The sequence below is a fragment of the Saccopteryx leptura genome, chromosome 2 (assembly GCF_036850995.1).
Source record: "Saccopteryx leptura isolate mSacLep1 chromosome 2, mSacLep1_pri_phased_curated, whole genome shotgun sequence".
Classification (NCBI taxonomy): Eukaryota; Metazoa; Chordata; class Mammalia; order Chiroptera; family Emballonuridae; genus Saccopteryx; species Saccopteryx leptura.
Genome location: NC_089504.1, coordinates 116,548,862 through 116,567,593, shown reverse-complemented (window position 1 = coordinate 116,567,593; position 18,732 = coordinate 116,548,862). Strand labels below are relative to the sequence as shown.

At 45.3% G+C, this 18,732-nt stretch overlaps 1 protein-coding gene across 1 annotated transcript in view; it reads right to left on the bottom strand.

Moving 5' to 3' along the window:
• The window catches only part of TMCC3 (transmembrane and coiled-coil domain family 3), a 283,853-nt gene extending 265,502 nt beyond the window's left edge, over positions 1-18,351 (bottom strand). Inside the window, exon 1 of the mRNA XM_066368626.1 lies at positions 18,228-18,351. Coding sequence (XP_066224723.1) covers positions 18,228-18,236 — 9 coding nt within the window. The 5' untranslated portion in view covers positions 18,237-18,351. The remainder of the gene's footprint in view (positions 1-18,227) is intronic.
• Between the last annotated feature and the right edge of the window lie 381 nt (positions 18,352-18,732).

Genomic DNA, 18,732 nt, shown 5'->3' with positions numbered 1-18,732 from the left:
CAAGAAAATAAAGTGAAGAGAATACTTGTTTTTCCTGGCCCTCTCTCTTCCTACTCCCTTATTATCTTTGAAGACGAATGACATGAACTTCTAGGGGACAGCCCCAAGCTAGGATTAAGAGAGAAGTATTTGGTTTTCTTAAATCCAAATACTTTGGCTTATGAACAAAACTGAGCTTCCCAAACCCAGCACAATTCCCTATATAACTTGTTAAAAATGCAGACTTCTAGGTCTACTTATAGAAACTCTGACTCAGTAAGTCCAAGGTGAGACCAGGAATCTGTACTTTCCCAAAGCTCCTTCCTGGACACACAACCCACTACTCACACCAACACTTCCAACAATGAGCCATGTTTGAGAACCAGGAACAAAGCACTGCACTCAGACTTAGCAAGTAGTTGTCCTTCACATAACCATTTCATCCGCATTTCAAAGAAGGAAAATGAGGCTCAGAGTGATTCAAGGTCACAAGCCATTATGTATCAGACTTCAGTTCAGATGCCACAATATCATGCTGTCTCCACTGAAGCATTATTTGAGCACCACATTTCTGAGCTCTGAACTCTAACCGATCTTGGCTCTGGGTTCCACGTATCCAATGCAAATGAGCAACTAATTGCTGCATCTGAACAATCCTTCCACCTGTCCATAGTTCAGAGAGACAATCTGCATCCCAATTAACCACTTTTCATTATATAAGCACTAAAAATATCCATTCAAATAGAACTTTAATAAACTTGTAGGATCCACAGCTTATAACAATCTAAAGTACTTAATTTCATTTTATAACTTGTAATGAAAAATTATCTGAAGGTAAAGAAAGAAAACAAATGTATCCACTTCTGCAAAGAAAGTAATCTTTATACCTGCACTACTAATTTCTATAATGTTCTGCTGGATACTAATTGATTCATTTTTATTTCAGTGAGTAATTCTAAGTTTCTAGATAATGTAACTCACCAGGATCTCAAAAGCTAGGAACAAGATCTCTTGTAATTAGAAATATCAAATAAAGGCAGGTAGGGGCGCGTGGGTGTGTACAGTGAAGCAGCAGAGAGACAGGCAGGCAATTGAAATATCTTGGTTTAGTATGGGTTTCTGGTTTTTTGTGTAGCTCTGAATAATTCACTGAGGTTGAGCATGGACTGAGGCAGAAAAGGCTGGTTCATAAACAAAAACAAATGGGAGACTTATGTGCAACATAAGAGACTAACACAACAGGCAAATTATGGTCCATGGGCTAAATCCAGCAACCTTTTTTTTTTTTAATGACACACATGATAAGAATGGTTTTAACATTTTTAAATGATTGAAAATAAATCAGAAGAATATTTTCTGACATCTGAAAATTATATTCAAATCTGAATTTAGTGTCCATAAATAAAATTTTATTGGGACACAGCCAATTTTATTGTCTGTGGCTGCCTCCCCATTACAATAGCAGAGGTAAGTAGTTGTGACAACAGTCTGTATGACCTACAAAGCCTAAACTTATTTACTATTTGGCTCTTCAAAGAAAACGTTTATCAATGCCTGGGTTAGGGGAGGTGCTAGGTTGCCTCCAGAAAACTGACTCTGATCTGGCCTTTGTTCCTTCACTGAATATGAGATAAAACAGTGAACTGAATAATCATCTCAGATATATATCCTTTGATATTAACCTAAAAAGCACATCGCAGTCTAGTTACATCTGCTTGAGTATTCCGATAGTGAATTGAGAAGATTCCTGTGGTTTTCTGACGCAGGAGTCGGGACAGGGAAGAGTTTCTGCACATTCGGTTCCATTACGTGAACTGCGGATGCATGAAGAGAGCCGCTGGGCACCCTGTGCCAGCAGAGTCCTCCGCCCAGGCTGCGCGTGAGCCCTCCTCTTAATGAGGAATGGAGAGCTGTACCCTGTCAACAAGTAACTGTTGCCCTTTTCCCAGCATTTATCAGAAATGCGGCATAAAAAGGGTAATTCAAAAAAGAAAGGCAGGAGCTGCTGTCTCCTCCCTCCACTGATGGACAGAGGGTGGCCTGTCACAATCCAGACAGGGCCGGTCCATTACCAGCAGTCTAATTTCTGCCATCTGTGAAGGCAGCACAAATTATAAAGTATTTGCTATTGTTACAGCATTCAGCTAATTCAATTGTCAGAACATTCAAAACCCTGTAATTTCGACTGGAAAAAGTGGAGGGCCTCACTCCTTTGGACTGCCTGTTAGACTATTCCTTGTCACAGCTGGTTTGGGAGAGGTTATAAGAACATATTCTTATTTGGAAATGAATGTTTGTAAATACCCTGGAAAGCCAAATAATATGCATACGGTTTAGCATGAGAGTAACCACGGTGGTTTACTATTAACACTGCAAGTATATACTTTAACTTGTGGCTTTATCACACACATTGATTGTCAGTTCAACTCTTTTTTTTAAGTGCTTGATGTTGGATTTTTGTTTGGCTGATTGTGCATACTGGTTCAACTCAAAGTATTTTACTCACATTTCCAACAACACCAAATCCAGCCCTCTATCTCCATGTTTTTACCTCAACCCTCTGTTACCACTTTTCAGTTAGTTACATGTCTAGTTGCAGGTAATATAGATAAAATAAGGTGCCCTTATCCTGAAGAACTCCATAGGCTTATTTCCCTGTTGAAAACTTGAACATACTTTCACAGGCCATTACCGGGGCTGAAATCCAGCTTGGCCAGTTACTAGTGGGATGTTCATGGATACGATACTCATTTCCCTGAGTCCCACTTTCCATCTGTCAAACGGGGTTAATGCTGTAAATGATGACTTTGACTCAGTAAATTTACTAAAAATCATTGAATTATATTAATATTGGTCAATTTTATAATACATAAGGAATTCCTCAATAAAGTTGTTTAACCATTAATTTAAAAAACTGGTCCCTAGCTGGTTTGCTCAGTGGGTAGAGCATCAGCCCGGCATGTGGAGAGCCCAGGTTTGATCCCTGGTCAGGGCACCCATGAGAAGTGACCATCTGCTTCTCTCCCCCTAACCTTCCCCTTTCTCTCCTTCTTCCCCTCCCTCAGCCAGTGGCTTGATTAGTTTGAGCATCGGCCTGGGTGCTGAGGATAGCCAGTTGATTCTAGCATTAGCCCCAGATGGGGTTGCTAGGTGGATCCCGGTTGGGGTGCATGTGGGAGTCAGTCTATCTCCCCCCACTCACTTAAAAAACAAACAAACCTGTAGTTAAGGGAGGAAGTTATGGGCAAGAAAAAAACGGTGAATAAAGCAAGACAGACAGAAGACATGCTCACTGAGAGAGAGAGACCAGGGGGAGGTCAGAGTAATCGGAGCAAGCTTGAGAGTGTGTTTAGAAATCAGGTTCTACGGAAGACCATCTCCCCAGGTTCCCCTGATGCCACAGCTCCTCCTCCCTGCCCTCAAAGTTAATCATGCTCTTTTCCAGGCTGCATTGTGGATGTGTTTTCTTAATCCAATCATTGTGCTGGATGGCAGGTGTTTGTTTCAGAGTCTGATCCTCACTAAACTGCGAGTTCCTGCAGCTCAGAAGCTGTGGACTTTGGCAGGCCTTGTCCCTCACTCAGCCCAAGAGGCTCAAGAATGTTGGATGAATGAATGAAAGAACAAATGACTATTGCTACAGCAAAAAAAAAAAAAAGATTTTGAAGAGTCAATGAAATATATATGCAAATGCTTAGCACAATATCTTATATATAACAAGCATGAAGCGAATGGTGATTATTTTTATTATTTAAAAACATGCTGGCACTGACTGGTTGGCTCAGTGGTAGAGCACTGGCCTGGTGTATGGAAGGCCCAGGTTTAATTCCCGGCCAGCACACAAAGGAGAACCAACCATCTGCTTCTCCACCTCTCTCTCTCACTCTCTGTCTCTCTTTCTCTCTTTCTCCCCCTTCTGCAGCCATAACTCATTCCAGCAAGTTGGTTCCTGGTGCTCAGGATGGCACCATGGCTTCACTTCAGGCACTAAAATAGCTCAGTTGCCAAGCAACGAAACAACAGCCCCAGATGGGCAGATCATCACCCCATAGGGGGCTTGCTGGGTGGATCCCAGTCAGGGCACATGCGGGAGTCTGTCTCCCTGTCTCCCTGCTTCTCACTTAAAAAAGAAAAACTTGATAAGAACTTATGCTATAGAAACATTAACCTAGAAAATAAAGATGTTGAAAATGCATAGAAGACCTATTCCCAAGGCTTATGGGCCCAGCCTCATAAAACCTCACAAAGCTATCTACTACTTGTGATCAGCATCCTCCCAGGTCACTGTCAGCAGCAATCCCACTCCCACTGAACCCTGCTGAGCTTGCTGAGGATTCATGTCTCAAGACTCTGGTCTGAATGAGAAAGGACAAAGGTGACAGAGAGCAAGGGGAGTGAAAGCAAGAGAAGGTGTTCCTGACGGCCTCCTCTCGCCCCGCCCCCACCCCGAAGGCAAAACACTGGCCAGCACCTCAGGGAACCATTGGGCTATCTATTTACCTGGTACCAGATGAAATTCTTATAGTCATTCAACAGATTTTTATTGAGTCCCCACTCTGAACCTGCCATTGTTCTAGGCAGTAGATTAATCAATGAATAAAACATTTAGACATTTATCAAAAATGAGATGGGGTGACCCTACCTGACGTCAAGATTTACTGTAAAGAAGTAGTAAATAAAATCTGAATAAAGAGCCACAGACATATCCACACACAGAAACACAATAGAGGACAAAGGTGACACTGTACATCGGTTGGGGAAGGATGGCTATCCAACAAGTCTTGCTAGAATAATTTGAGCATCTACATGGGGAAAAAAGAATCTCTATCTCACTTAATACATTAAATTTAATTCCAAGTGGATTAATGGTTTAAATAGTAAAGGTAATACTTTAACTCTTATTAGAAAACATGGGTAGGCCCTGGCCGGTTTGCTCAGTGGTAAAGCGTCGGCCTGGCAGAAGTCCCGGGTTCGATTCCCAGCCAGGGTACACAGAAGAAGCGCCCATCTGCTTCTCCACCCCCCCTCCTTCCTCTCTGTCTCTCTCTTCCCCTCCTACAGCGAGGCTCCATTGGAGCAAAGATGGCCTGGGCGCTGGGGATGGCTCCTTGGCCTCTGCCCCAGGCGCTAGAGTGGCTCTGGTCGCAACAGAGCGACGCCCCGGAGGAGCAGAGCATCTCTCCCTGGTGGGCAGAGCATCGCCCCCTGGTGGGCGTGCCGGGTGGATCCCTGTCGGGCGCATGTGGGAGTCTGTCTGACTGTCTCTCCCCGTTTCCAGCTTCAGAAAAATACAAAAAAAAGAAAAAAAAGAAAAAAAGAAAACATGGGTAAATATCCTTAGTCTTCAGGAATGTAATCAGGAAACCATAAATTAAAACCATAATGAGATAATATTTCATCCCTGTCATATCTGCAAAAAAAATTTTAGGTCTGACAGTACCAAGTGTTTGGTAAAAATATGGACCATTCTGGTAAATCTCTTTGGAGAACAGTATGGCAACATCTCATAGAACTGGCAGTATGCTTATCCCACCGCCCCACTCCTCCCCAGCTAAGTGTCCCAGCTCTCAAACAAGTAGATACACAAAACCACAGCAGCACTATTTTGTAACAACCTAAATATATGGCAAAAAAGAAAGGAGAACTTATTCCAGTACATGACTAGACAACACTTAGCTCTAAAGATGTATGCTCAGCTACAGGTATCAAAACGATGGATCTTACTTATATAATGTTAAGCAAGAAAGCAAATGACAGAATACATACATTCATTCATACATACACTTGTGTGATACATATAAAGTTGAAATACATGCAAAATAAAAGCATATATTGCTTAAGGATATATGCATATGTAATAAAAGTACTAAAATGTATAGCTATGTTAAATTCGGAATAGAGGCTTCTGTGATTGGAAAGAAAGGTTCTAGAGAACTCCACCTCTATTGCTGCTTGTTCGTTTGTTTATTTTAGAGTCTTTTATTGAGGTATGATTTACATACACTGAAACAGACCTTAGGTGTACAATCCAATAAAGTTTGACCTATGTATACACCTATGTTAAACTATGCCAATATGAAGAACGTTTCCATCACCCCAGAAAATTCCTTCATGCCCCTTCCTCGACAGTCCCTACCAGCAACCACTGTTTTGACTTCTACATCACAATTTAGTTTTTCATGTTCTGAAATTTCACATAAATGGAATCATACTGAATGTATTCTTCTGTGTCCAGCCTGAGAGTCATCCATCTTCCTTCATGTACAGTAGTCTATTCTTCCATATGGCTGAGCAGTATTCCACTTCATAAATATGCTACAATTTATCTTAGTAGTTTTTCTTTTATTTTTAAGTTGTGGTGGATACATGGATGTCAATGTATTATTCTTTATACCTTCTTCTTATATATTAAATATTTCCTTTTTAAAAAAGTGTAAGTCACTGCACGCTAGAGATTTGCTAGGACATATCCTAAGGGTGAGATGTCTGGGTTGTAGATTACGCATATTGTCAACTCTACTAGATATTGCAGATTCTAGTTTCTGACCACAGACCTACTGAATCAGCAGCTTTGCAGGTGCTGCTCTGGAATGTGCATTTTTAACAAGCTCCCCAAGTGAGTCTTATATACAATGACTTTTGCAAATCACTGTTTATAAACACACTATCTTTGTGGTATTCTATAAGCCCAATGGCTTCAATGGCTATTATTATATGCCAATAACTCATAAATTTACAACTTTAAATAAAACTTCCTTTTAATCTCTGGATCTCAGTAATTATCTGCTGTGGATATCTCCACTCCAATGACTCACAGGTGACTGAAACTCAGTGTGTACAAAACAAGCAATTCTCCCGCATTCTGTGCCATGGTCCCCTCCCCCCCCCAGTTTTCTTTTCCTTTTTGTTTTTTGTTTGTGTTTGCTTGTTTGTTCTGTGGGGCAAGGAGAGGGACAGACAGAAAGGGAGAGAGATGAAAAGCATCAATTCTTTGTTGTGGCACCTTAGTTGTTCATTGATTGCTTTCTCATATGAGCTTTGACCGGGGGCAAACTGAGTGAACCCTTGCTCAAGCCAGCAACCTTGGGCTCAAGTTGGTCAGCTGTGCTTGAACCAGATGAGCCCATGCTCAAGCTGGCGACCTCGGGGTTTTGAACCTGGGTCCTCTGTCCCAGTCTGATGCTCTATCCACTGCACCACTGCCTGGCCAGGCTCCCCCAGAGTTTTCCAGCTCAGATCATGACACCACCACACACCCAGTTTTACGAAGCCAAAAATCTGGGAGTCTGTCATTCTTAACTCCTTCCTTATCCTTCACATCCTATAAGTAACCAAGTCCTACTGATTCCACCACTATCTACCTCTTAAAAAGAACACACCTCTCCATTCCCTCTAGCATCTCCCTAGTTCAGGTCATCTGGATCACTGTAACAGCCTCCTTTCCACTCTTCCTGCCTCCAGTCTTATCCCTCCAGTCCCTTCTCCATCTTTGGTCAAAAGAACCTTGTGAAACAAATATTTGATTTCCAAAAACCTGCTTAGAATTTCTCAATGGCTTTTCAATGTCCAGAGGACAATTCTCAGTATGTCTTATGCAACCTTTCATGACCTGTCCTCTGCCTACTTTTCTGACCTCATCACTTGTCATGACTCCCTTGTACTCTACCCACGCAGCCACTCAGACTGTATCTCACTTTCTTAAATGCACCATTCCTCGCTCCTCTTTGGCATATGCTGATCATTCTACCTGGAATGCAACCTACCTTGTCTTTCCTGGGCTGCTCTTACTCGTCAAGTCTCAAGACTCAGTAAATATAGCTACCTTATCTGGAAGGCTTTTATAACCCCCCCCCCCCCAACCTACAATCCCCTAGCAACTTATTCTTCCTTTCCAACAGTATCCCACAATTCACAGAACAGCTCAACTCTCTTTTCAGATGGACTACAAACTTGATGAGGAGCCACGCAGAGCCTGCCCACTCACAATGCATCCTACCACATAGTAGGAGGCTTATTTAAAATATGTATTTGTGGCCCTGGCCGGTTGGCTCAGCGGTAGAGTGTCGGCCTGGCGTGCGGGGGACCCGGGTTCGATTCCTGGCCAGGGCACATAGGAGAAGCGCCCATTTGCTTCTCCACCTCCCCCCCTCCTTCCTCTCTGTCTCTCTCTTCCCCTCCCGCAGCCAAGGCTCCATTGGAGCAAAGATGGCCCGGGCTCTGGGGATGGCTCCTTGGCCTCTGCCCCAGGTGCTAGAGTGGCTCTGGTCGCGGCAGAGCGACGCCCCGGAGGGGCAGAGCATCGCCCCTGGTGGGCAGAGCGTCACCCCTGGTGGGCGTGCCGGGTGGATCCCGGTCGGGAGCATGCAGGAGTCTGTCTGACTGTCTCTCCCCGTTTCCAGCTTCAGAAAAATACAAAAAATATATAATAAAATAAAAAAAATAAAATATGTATTTGATGAGTGCTACCATGTCACATTTAGTCAATACACAAACAAAGCTTAGACACAGCCTCAGTTGTGTCCTTCAACTTGAAGATATTCACAATTCAATATCTGAAAGTCTTCTGTTATCTACAGTGTCTGTTTTATTCCCTGCAACTTCAGCAAGCTTTGTCTGCCACCAGAGAAGCAGTCCATCAAAAGGAGCAAGAGGTGGCAAGACTCAGAGGTAGCCAGCTTCATGTTCACCTTTTAAAGAAGCCCTGTGTCTTTTCAACAGTGTCACACCTCAGTTATAAGGGAGGCACAATGCATGAAATCTTGTTAAACTTACAACGATTGAAGTGGAAAGACTTTCGGCAAAAGGATTGGTCGTTTATATCTTTGGTGCTGGGATTCATGTCTATGGCACAGCTGGGTACACTCAGGCTGCCAAGGATAGAGGCTGCAAGTGTTTCCCAGCAGTTTACCTAGAGCAGAAGCTCTCAATTTTAAATTTCCAACTTCCTTTTTTTTTTTTTTTTTTTAGCAAAAACGTTAAGCATGCCAATTGTGGTACACAGAATGACTGGTGTTTAAAATCCCCGCTACATCATTTATTAGCTGTGGTTCTCAAGACAAATGACTTAGCCATTCAGGGCCCAGCTTCCTTACCTGAACATGGGAATCAACTAGCACTTGTTTCCTACGTCTGCTGTGAGGATTAAATGAGCTCATTACATGTAAGGCACTTAGAGTAAGAGCTAGGTAAACATTAGACATATCTAGGGGCACAGGAATAGGTTTGGAGGAGAAGGGAGGTGAAACAGAACAAAGACAGAAGCAAAAGTACTATGCCATGTAATTATGACTGAGCACTTTGAACAAACTATCCGTCAGAGCTCAGGAAAAGCCTGTAGGGCAGGGTAACCAGTCCAATCACACAGCCAGTCAACAGCTGAACTGGATTTGAATCCAGGCACTCTGTCTGCAGAGATCTAATCCTGACCCACGAAAGAATGTCTCCTGCCTTCGCCTTTGTCCCTTGGGGAACGGAATTCCTGAACTGTAAGGGAGAAAGCAAAGCAAAAACATATAAGGAATGGAAAGGAAGAATAAACAAAACAAGGCCAGACTCATCTGTTTTCTCCCTTTAAAACAGGTTTCCTTTTATTTCACCTTCACAGATGTAACAGAGCCCCTATCTCTATAGACACTTTGAATTCAGTAGGCCAGGTTGAAATCAAAACCACTGTTAAAGACTTCAACACATGGCCAGATCCTTTTCAACCTACAAGATCCAAATGTGAAATGGAAACGAGGGACAGTAATGTGAGGGCAGGCCGGAGAGCAGCGACTGAATGGCAACACTAGGGACACAGAAATCCTACCTCTGTCTGTAGTAGGTGGTTTACAGTCAGACAGACCAAGGATTCAAATTCTTGTCGGGCCTGTAACATCAGAAAAATGCCTTAACATCTCTGAGCCTCACTTTTCATCTGTGAAATGGTAACAAGAACATCTACCTCTCCAGGGATAAATTACTTTGACACTGTTAGGAAGAATGAGGGAGACTGGCACTCTCACATTCTTGGGGGGGGGGGTAAAACTGAGGGCAGTTTGGTGATCTCTCTCTTCCTCTCTTTTTCCAGTGTAACAATCTTGCATGGCACTTACAATGTGCCAGGCACACTACTAGTCACTCTACAAGTATTAACTCTACTCAATCTTTGTGGCAGATTGTTTGCAAAATGTCAGCAATGATTCCCCCGACTGCATCCTTGTCTGTGGAGAGTCCCCTCCCACACAGACTCTGAGCTAGGTCGTGGCACTTGCTTTGGGCAGTGGGACAACAGTAGATATGACACAAGCAGAGATCTGGAAACCGCCTGTGCTTTGGGGTTTGCTGTCTTTTGCTGCTCTATGGAACCCTGAGACCACTGTGTGAAGAAACTTGACCTAACTGACTGAACATGAGAGATCATTTGCCATCCCAAGTGAGGACCCTGCAGGACCAACTACCTGTCATCTGTCAGACATGTCAGTGAGGCCATCCTAGATCCTCCAGGTACCAGCTGGCCTGCCAGATTATGCATGAGAGAATTCAGCAGAGCTCAACTAGACTGGCCCAGATTAGGAGAGACTCCCAGCTGAGCTACAGACTCCACGAGTGAAGCAAAAGAGTTACTGCAGTTAAGCCACTAAGTTTTGGGGTGATCTGGTATACTATACCAGCTAACAGATACAATCCTCATAGTAATCCTATTAGGTAGGTACTATTATTATTACTATTTTAAAAATCAGGCAACCGAGGCAAGGAGAGGTTCAGTAACTAGCACAATTTGTAAACAGCAACGCCCCGGCAATCCAGCGCCAGTCTGTGCTGTACTCGGGTATCTTAGAGATGAATGTAGAGATAGACATAGATGTAGATAGCTCCCCTGCACTATGCTACTTCGCCTAACAAAGATGTTCATATCACTTGACCCAGAAATTCTACTGTAATTTGTCCTACAGATATACTTGCACACATGTATAAGATTATGTATAAGATTCTTCACTGCAGCAATGTTGATAAGAGCAAAAGACTAGAACCAACCAATTCTAGTGTATCCATAAAAAGGTATTCCATATGTAGACAGACAGACAGACACACACACACACACACACACACAAAACAGGCAGATCTACAAATACTGATCGAATATACAAGAGAAAAAAGCAAAGTGCACTTATATGCTACATTTGCATTTGTGTGTAAAACATTTACCCTTATATACTACCATTTACCTTTATATTTGTTTGTAAAAAAAGGAAAGAATATGAATATACAACTGCTTGTATGTACATAATTTCTGGGAGGACACAAGAAATGGCTTTAACGTCAGTTACTTCTGGGAAAGGGGAACCAGCTGGCTAAGCAACAAACCAGGAAGAACAGTGTTCACAGAAAACCTCTTCCTAACTTTTGAATTTTATGTTATGTAAGTATATCACTTAATTTTAACTTAAAAAGTGTTATGAACAAAGAGACAATAGAAGCCTGGCAAAGAGAAAGCAATCAATACATAGTAGCTAGCTTTATAATTATTGTTCCATAACTGATTTCTAACACTTTTTTTTTTTTTTTTTTGTATTTTTCTGAAGCTGGAAACGGGGAGAGACAGTCAGACAGACTCCTGCATGCGCCCGACCGGGATCCACCCGGCACGCCCACCAGGGGCTAAGCTCTGCCCACCAGGGGGCGACGCTCTGCTCCTCTGGGGCGTCGCCCTGCCTCGACCAGAGCCACTCCAGCGCCTGGGGCAGAGGCCAAGGAGCCATCCTTGCTCCAATGGAGCCTTGGCTGCGGGAGGGGAAGAGAGAGACAGAGAGGAAGGAGGGGGGGTTGGAGAAGCAAATGGGTGCCCCTCCCATGCACCCTGGCTGGGACCAAACCCCGGTCCCCCGCGCTCTACCACTGAGCCAACCGGCCAGGGCCTCTAACACTTTTTTTAATTGAATTTATTGGGTTGATATTGGTTAATAAAATTATACAGGTTTTAGGGCTACAATTCTGTATCATTTGTATATTGTGTTGTGTGTTCACACCACCCCAAATCAAGACTCCTTTCATCACCATTTATCTCTTTAACCTCTCCTACATCCCCCTACCCAGCTTTCTCCCTGGTGGTCATCACACTGGAGTTTGTGAGTTTTTTCGTTTGTTTGTTTTTGCTTAATCCCTTCACCTTTTTCACCCAGCCCCACCAACTCCCTCCCCTCTAACAGCTGTCAGTCTGCTCTGTATCCAAGTCTGTTTCTATTAGTTTATTTTGTTCATTAGATTCCCCATATAAGTGAAATCACATGGTATTTGTCTTTCTCTCACTGGCTTGTTTCACTTAGCATAATACTCTCCAGGTCCACCCATGCTGTCACAAAAGGTAAGATTTCCTTCTTGACTGAGTAAAATTCTATTGTGTGAATGAACCACAGCTTTTTTATCCACTCATCTACTGATGGCTGCTTCTAATTCTTGGCTACTGTAAATAATGTTGCAGTGGATTTAGGGGTATATATATTTTTTTGAATTAGGGTTTCAGGATTCTTAGGATATATTCCCAGAAGTGGAACTGCTGGGTCATAAGGCAGTTCTATTCCTAATTTTTGAGGAATCTCCATACTGTTTTCCACAGTGGCTGCACCAGTCTGCATTCCCACCAGCAGTGCAGGAGGGTTCCCTTTTCTCCTCATCTTCACCAACACTTGTTGTTTGTTGACTTATGGATGAGCACCATTCTGACAGGTGTGAGGTGGTATCTCATTGTGTTTTGAACTTGCTTTTCTCTGATGATTAGTGACATAGAGCATCTTTTCACATGTCTATTGGCCATCTGTATGTCCTTGTTGGAGAAGTGTCTGTTCATGTCCTTTTCCCATTTTTATTAGATTATTTTTGTTTTGCTTTTTTTTTTTTTTTTTTTTTTTGGTGTTTAAGTTGTGTAAGTTTTTTTTGTTTTTTTTCATTTTTTCGAAGCTGGAAATGGGGAGGCAGCCAGACAGACTCCCGCATGCGCCCGACCGGGATCCACCCGGCACGCCCACCAGGGGCGACGCTCTGCCCATCTGGGGCGTCACTCTGTTGCATCCAGAGCCATTCCAGCACCTGAGGCAGAGACCACAGAGCCATCCTTCCTCAGTGCCTGGGCCATCCTTGCTCCAATGGAGCCTCGCTGCAGGAGGGGAAGAGAGAGACAGAGAGGAAGGAGAGGGGAGGGGTGGAGAAGCAGATGGACGCTTCTCCTGTGTGCCCTGGCCGGGAATTGAACCGGGGACTCCTGCACGCCAGGCCAACGCTCTACCACTGAGCCAACCAGCCAGGGCTGTATAAGTTCTTTATAAATTTCAGATATTAACCCCTGATCAAATGTAACATTTACAAATATGTTCTTCCATTGAATGGGTGGTCTTTTCATTCTGTTGATGATTTCCTTTGCTGTACAAAACCTTTTTAGTTTGGTGAAGTCACATTTATTTATTTTTTATTGTTTTCTTTGCCTGAGGAGACATATCAGAAAAAATATTGCTATGTGGCCCTGGCTGGTTGGCTCAGTGGATAGAGTGTAGGCCCAGCATATGGACCTCCTGGGTCCGATCGCTGGTCAGAGCACACATGAGAAACAACTATCCCCTCCTTCTCCCCCTTCTCTCTCTCTTTCCCTCTCGCAGCCAGTTGATTGGTTTGAGCATTGCCCCGGGTGCTGAGGATGGCTTGGATGATTTGAGCATCTGCCCAGATGAGGGTTGCTGCGTGGATTCCAGTTGGGGCACATGTAGGAGACTATCTTTCTATCTCCTCTCCTCTGAAAAAATTGCTATGAGATTTTATTGCCCATTTTTCCTTCTAGGATTTTTATGGTTTTGAGTCTAAAATTTAAGTCTTTAATCAATTTTGAGTTTATTCTTGTGTATGGTGTAAGAAGGCAGTCTAATTTCATTTTTTGCATGTATCTAATTTTCCCAACACTATATATTGAATAGACTATTTTTACCATTGTATGTTTTTCTTCTTTTGTTAACTATTAATTGATCATAACAGCATGGGTTTATTTCTGGGCTCTCTATTCTGCTCCATTGATCTAGGTATCTTTTTATGGCAGTACCATGCTGATTTGACTACTACGGCCTTGTAGTATAGTGTAATGTCAGATAGCATGATTCCTCCAACCTTGTTCTTCCTTTTCAAGATTGCTGTGGCTATTCAGTTTTTTTATGTTACTTCCTCTTTTCAATACAACTACTCTTAAAAGTAACTAATCCTCCAAAACATTTGGCTCTGCATAGAAAAGAGCTTATTTTGAATGCAAAAATAAAGAACAAAAGAATCCAGCACATAGCCTCTTTGGTGGTCATGACATGAAGTTCACATCACTGGACAGAGTGGTAATGCACCATTTGACCTCCTCAGGCAGTCTGTAGGCAGCAGAGCATAACGGCAAAAGCCAGGGCTTTGGAGTCAGGCAAACCAAGGTACAGATCCCAGCGCCGCACTTAGCTGAGTGGCCTTGAGCATCATAACCTTTCACAGGACTCTTAATACATGTATCACAGTACCAGCTACACAGAAAACGTTTACTAAATGCCAGTTGTTATGTTATCATTGGAGGCATCCCAACCGAGGCCTAACAACTCTCTCTCTCTCTCTCTCTCTCTCTCTCTCACACACACACACACACAGAAACCTTAGGTGTACATAAGAGGATTCTTATCTCTCCTTTCCTCCCATATCAGCAAGTTCAACTGACTCTATCTCCAAAATACATCCTGTCTCTCCACCTGTCTCCATCATCCCTACACAGAAAGGTGTTCTCCCTTACTGCTATCATCACATTCCATAATGCATTCTAAAAACAATAGTCAAGTTGATCTTCAATAAAGTAAACCAGCCTGACCAGGTGGTGGTGCAGTGGATAGAGCATTAATTAGCCTGGGATGCAGAGAACCCAGGTTTGAAACCCCGAGGTCACTGGCTTGAGCCCAAGGTTGCTGGCTTGAACAAGGGGTCACTGGCTTGGCTGGAACTCCCCGCCCCATGAAGGCACATATGAGAAAATAATCAATGATCAACTAAGGTGCCGCATCAAAGAACTGATGCTTCTCATCTCTTTCCCTTCCTGTCTCTCTCTCTCTAAAAAAAAAAAAAAGAAAGAAAGAAAGAAAGAAAGAAAGAAAGAAAGAAAGAAAGAAAGAAAGAAAGAAAGAAAGAAAGAATAGAAAGAAAGAAAGAAAGAAAGAAAGAAGAATAAGCCCTGGCCGGTTGGCTCAGCGGTAGAGCGTCGGCCTAGCGTGCGGAGGACCCGGGTTCGATTCCCGGCCAGGGCACACAGGAGAAGCGCCCATTTGCTTCTCCACACCTCCGCCGCGCTTTCCTCTCTGTCTCTCTCTTCCCCTCCCGCAGCCAAGGCTCCATTGGAGCAAAGATGGCCCGGGCGCTGGGCATGGCTCTGTGGCCTCTGCCTCAGGCGCTAGAGTGGCTCTGGTCGCAACATGGCGACGCCCAGGATGGGCAGAGCATCGCCCTCTGGTGGGCAGAGCGTCGCCCCTGGTGGGCGTGCCGGGTGGATCCCGGTCGGGCGCATGCGGGAGTCTGTCTGACTGTCTCTCCCTGTTTCCAGCTTCAGAAAAATGAAAGAAAAAAAAAAACAAACAAACGAAAGAAGAATAAACCAAATCACATCATTCTATTCCTCAGCTTAAAATTCTCTAAATAATATCCCTGTGTATTTAGGTTAAAATCCAAACTTCTTACCACGGCCAACAAGACCCTACAGAACTTAGTCCCTGCCTATGTCTCCAACCTCACTTCATTCCACCTTGAACACTCCATGCTGTATCAGCCCTTATGTCTTCTGTTTCTCACATAGGCTAAGCCTGTTCCTAACCCAGAGCCTTTGCGTTTGATGTTTCTCAGTCTGGAACACTCTTCCCCAAACATAGCTAACTTCATTCCATCATTGTTCAAGTGTCAACTCCTTAAAAATATCTTCCCTGACCAGGCAAACTAACATGGGTTCATGCCCCTGACTTACTCCCCATTTCATTATCCTGCTTCACTTTCTTCATAGTATTCATCACCATCTAAAATTGTTTGTATATTTGTTTACTTCTTTATATCTAATTTCTCAACTAGCACGTAGCCTCCAAACTAACATGTTCTTGGTTGTCACCTACCCACTGTGTTTCCAGAGCTTAAACAATGCCTACAGTTATTAAGTGCTTAATATATATATATATAGCTTATGGTGGTGGGTGTTTAAAATCAAACTGCTGGGTTCTAGTCCCAGAAATTCTGATTTAATGGGTCCAAAGAAGAGCTCAGGAATTCTCATTATCTATCTTTTTCATCTTAAAGCAGGTAGTATGCAAATCACATTTAAAGATACAGGCATACTTCCTTGTACTGCACTTTGCTGAAACTGATGACAGGACCCTTCACCAGCAAAAAGATCATGACTTGCTTGATTGTGATACTCACTTTGATATGGTGGTCTGGAAACAAACCTGCAATATCTCCGAGGGACCCTGTACTCTAATCAACGCCCTCCATCTCCAAACCTTGATACTCCCTCTAACCCACCTTTCCCAGGTCCCATCTACAGATCCCATCCCAGCTGCTTTTCTTAATTATCCCAGACGCTGAGGGTAAAATGAGGTTGCTGACCCCTGAATTTGGAGTTCAAACAACACCACCAGTTTCCATTTCTGCTGCTTCAACCACTGTCAGGCATCCAAACTAGCCAGTTAGCCTGGCTGGAATCCTGTCCTCCCCAGAAACACCTGAGCAGGTTTGGACGAAATCCAAAAGGTAAGCCAGGTAAATTTCCATGTCAGCTCACTAACAGATTTTCCAGAGATAGCTGAGGCCAATTCATACCTGTTCCACATCCCCTCCAAATACCACTCCTTGCACCTCTCTCTCTCTCTCTCTCTCTCTCTCTCTCTCTCTCTCACTCACACACACACACACACACACACACACACACACACACACACAGACTTTATCCTGCCACTGCCTGCAAAACTGCAAGCCAGAGTTCCCTTTGAAGGAACCTAGCAGCTGGGAGGAAGAAATCTTTTCAGGGCTACTCAGGTGACCAAAGTAAAAGGCACATAGATAATTTAGTAACAGGGCAACCCCAAAGGCCAACCTAGAGAAATTAAAAGTCTCTAGTGAGATCTCTCACTGTTTTTCCAATTTCTTCTCACCCTTGTCTCTTCAGATAGCATCCAACACCCTTTCCTTGACGCCTAAACTGTCATCAGGATTGGCCTTCGGAGGTCTGGGAAAATGTCTACTTGATTTCCTTAAGTTTCCCCTACTTCCCTTTTACCCGGTAAGAGCCAAGATCCTGCGTTTGATTAAAGCTGCCTCCACCCCCAAGGTTCAGATGCAAACAGCACGCGGGGCTGGTAACTTATGAAATCACCAACAGTTTGCAGTGGACAAGCTCCCCTCGCCAGGAAAGACAGCTGCCTGCGTGCGTGCTCCCCGAGCTGACAGTAAGCAGCTCCCCACTCCAGTCCCTTTCTTGAGGTGGTTAAACCCTGCAGTCAGCCTGCAGACGGGAGTTTTCCCGCTAAGATCGCTGCGGGAGGGGCAGACCGCGGGAACCATCACGCCCGCTTTCGAAAGCAGTTGCCTTCCGGGGCGCCTCCTCCAGGACTCCCCGGGGTCCTGTCGGCGGGCAGCGCCTAGCTGGCTCTGGGAAGGGGACAACTTAAGTTCACACTCTCGCGCCTTCCAAAGGCCAGAAGCGAGGGCATTTCTGGATGCGAGGGGTGAAGGCGCTCTCGCGGAAACACACAAACACATCCTTCGCCTGTCACCGACCGGCCTCAGACTGGGGCCCGCCTTCCCTGGAGTGAGCGCCCAGGGCGCCCCGCAGACGCCCGGCGGCCAAGCTGCCGGGGCTTCCAGGGAAAGAGCGAGGGCCGAGCCGCAGAACGCAGCGGCGAGAGGAGCCAGAGGGCGTGCGGGGCACCCGGAAAGGGGCTCCCCTAAAAGCCCGAAGCAGGGGAGACTGGAAACAGCCCCCCGGGGAAGTGCGGGCATGGAGCCCCGACGGGCCGCGCCGCGCCGCCCCGGGGAGCGCAGGGCCGAGGGCCCCCAAGCGGAGAGAGACCACGCGGCATCCCTCGAATAATGAGGTCGTCCGAGGGGCGACCCTCCCCCGCGCAGACTACTGCGGCCGCCCCGCGAGACCCTGCCCCTCTCCCCCGCGAGGCTCTCCCGCCTGTCGGCAAATTCGCCACCTGCTCGTCGCGCCTCTGAGGCCACTGCGCACTCACCCTCCGCATGGTGCCGGGACCGTCCTGGCCGGGCTCGTCCGGGCCGGGCTTGGGCGCGAGGTAGACGGGCGGGCGGGCCGGTGGCGCAGGGCCGCAGGGGAGCGCCGCGCTGCCCCCGCCCGCACACGCGTGCGCTGCGGCCAGCGAGCGGGCGGCGGCCTCCGCGGGGCGGGGCGCGGGCAGCGGGGACCTCCCCGCTCGGTGGACCGTCTTCCCGCGTTGAGGCGTCCCCACCTCCGCAGAACGCTTCACGTCTCTCCTCCCGACCCGCAGAGGAGCTGGTCCCCGTACCTGCTCCGCGGTCGTCCCAGCTCTGAGCGGGAGAAGACTGGAGTCCAATGTTACAGCCAATCTTTTGGGTAACCAAGTTTGAAGAGCAAGAGAGAATTGGTGGGGGACTGAGACGGAAGTTCTCACCACCTTAAAGCACCTTCGTTCTCCCCGTTGGACAGGAGGATGACCCACTGATGTCCCATCCTACTCTCGAGTCTGCGATTGTCCTCTG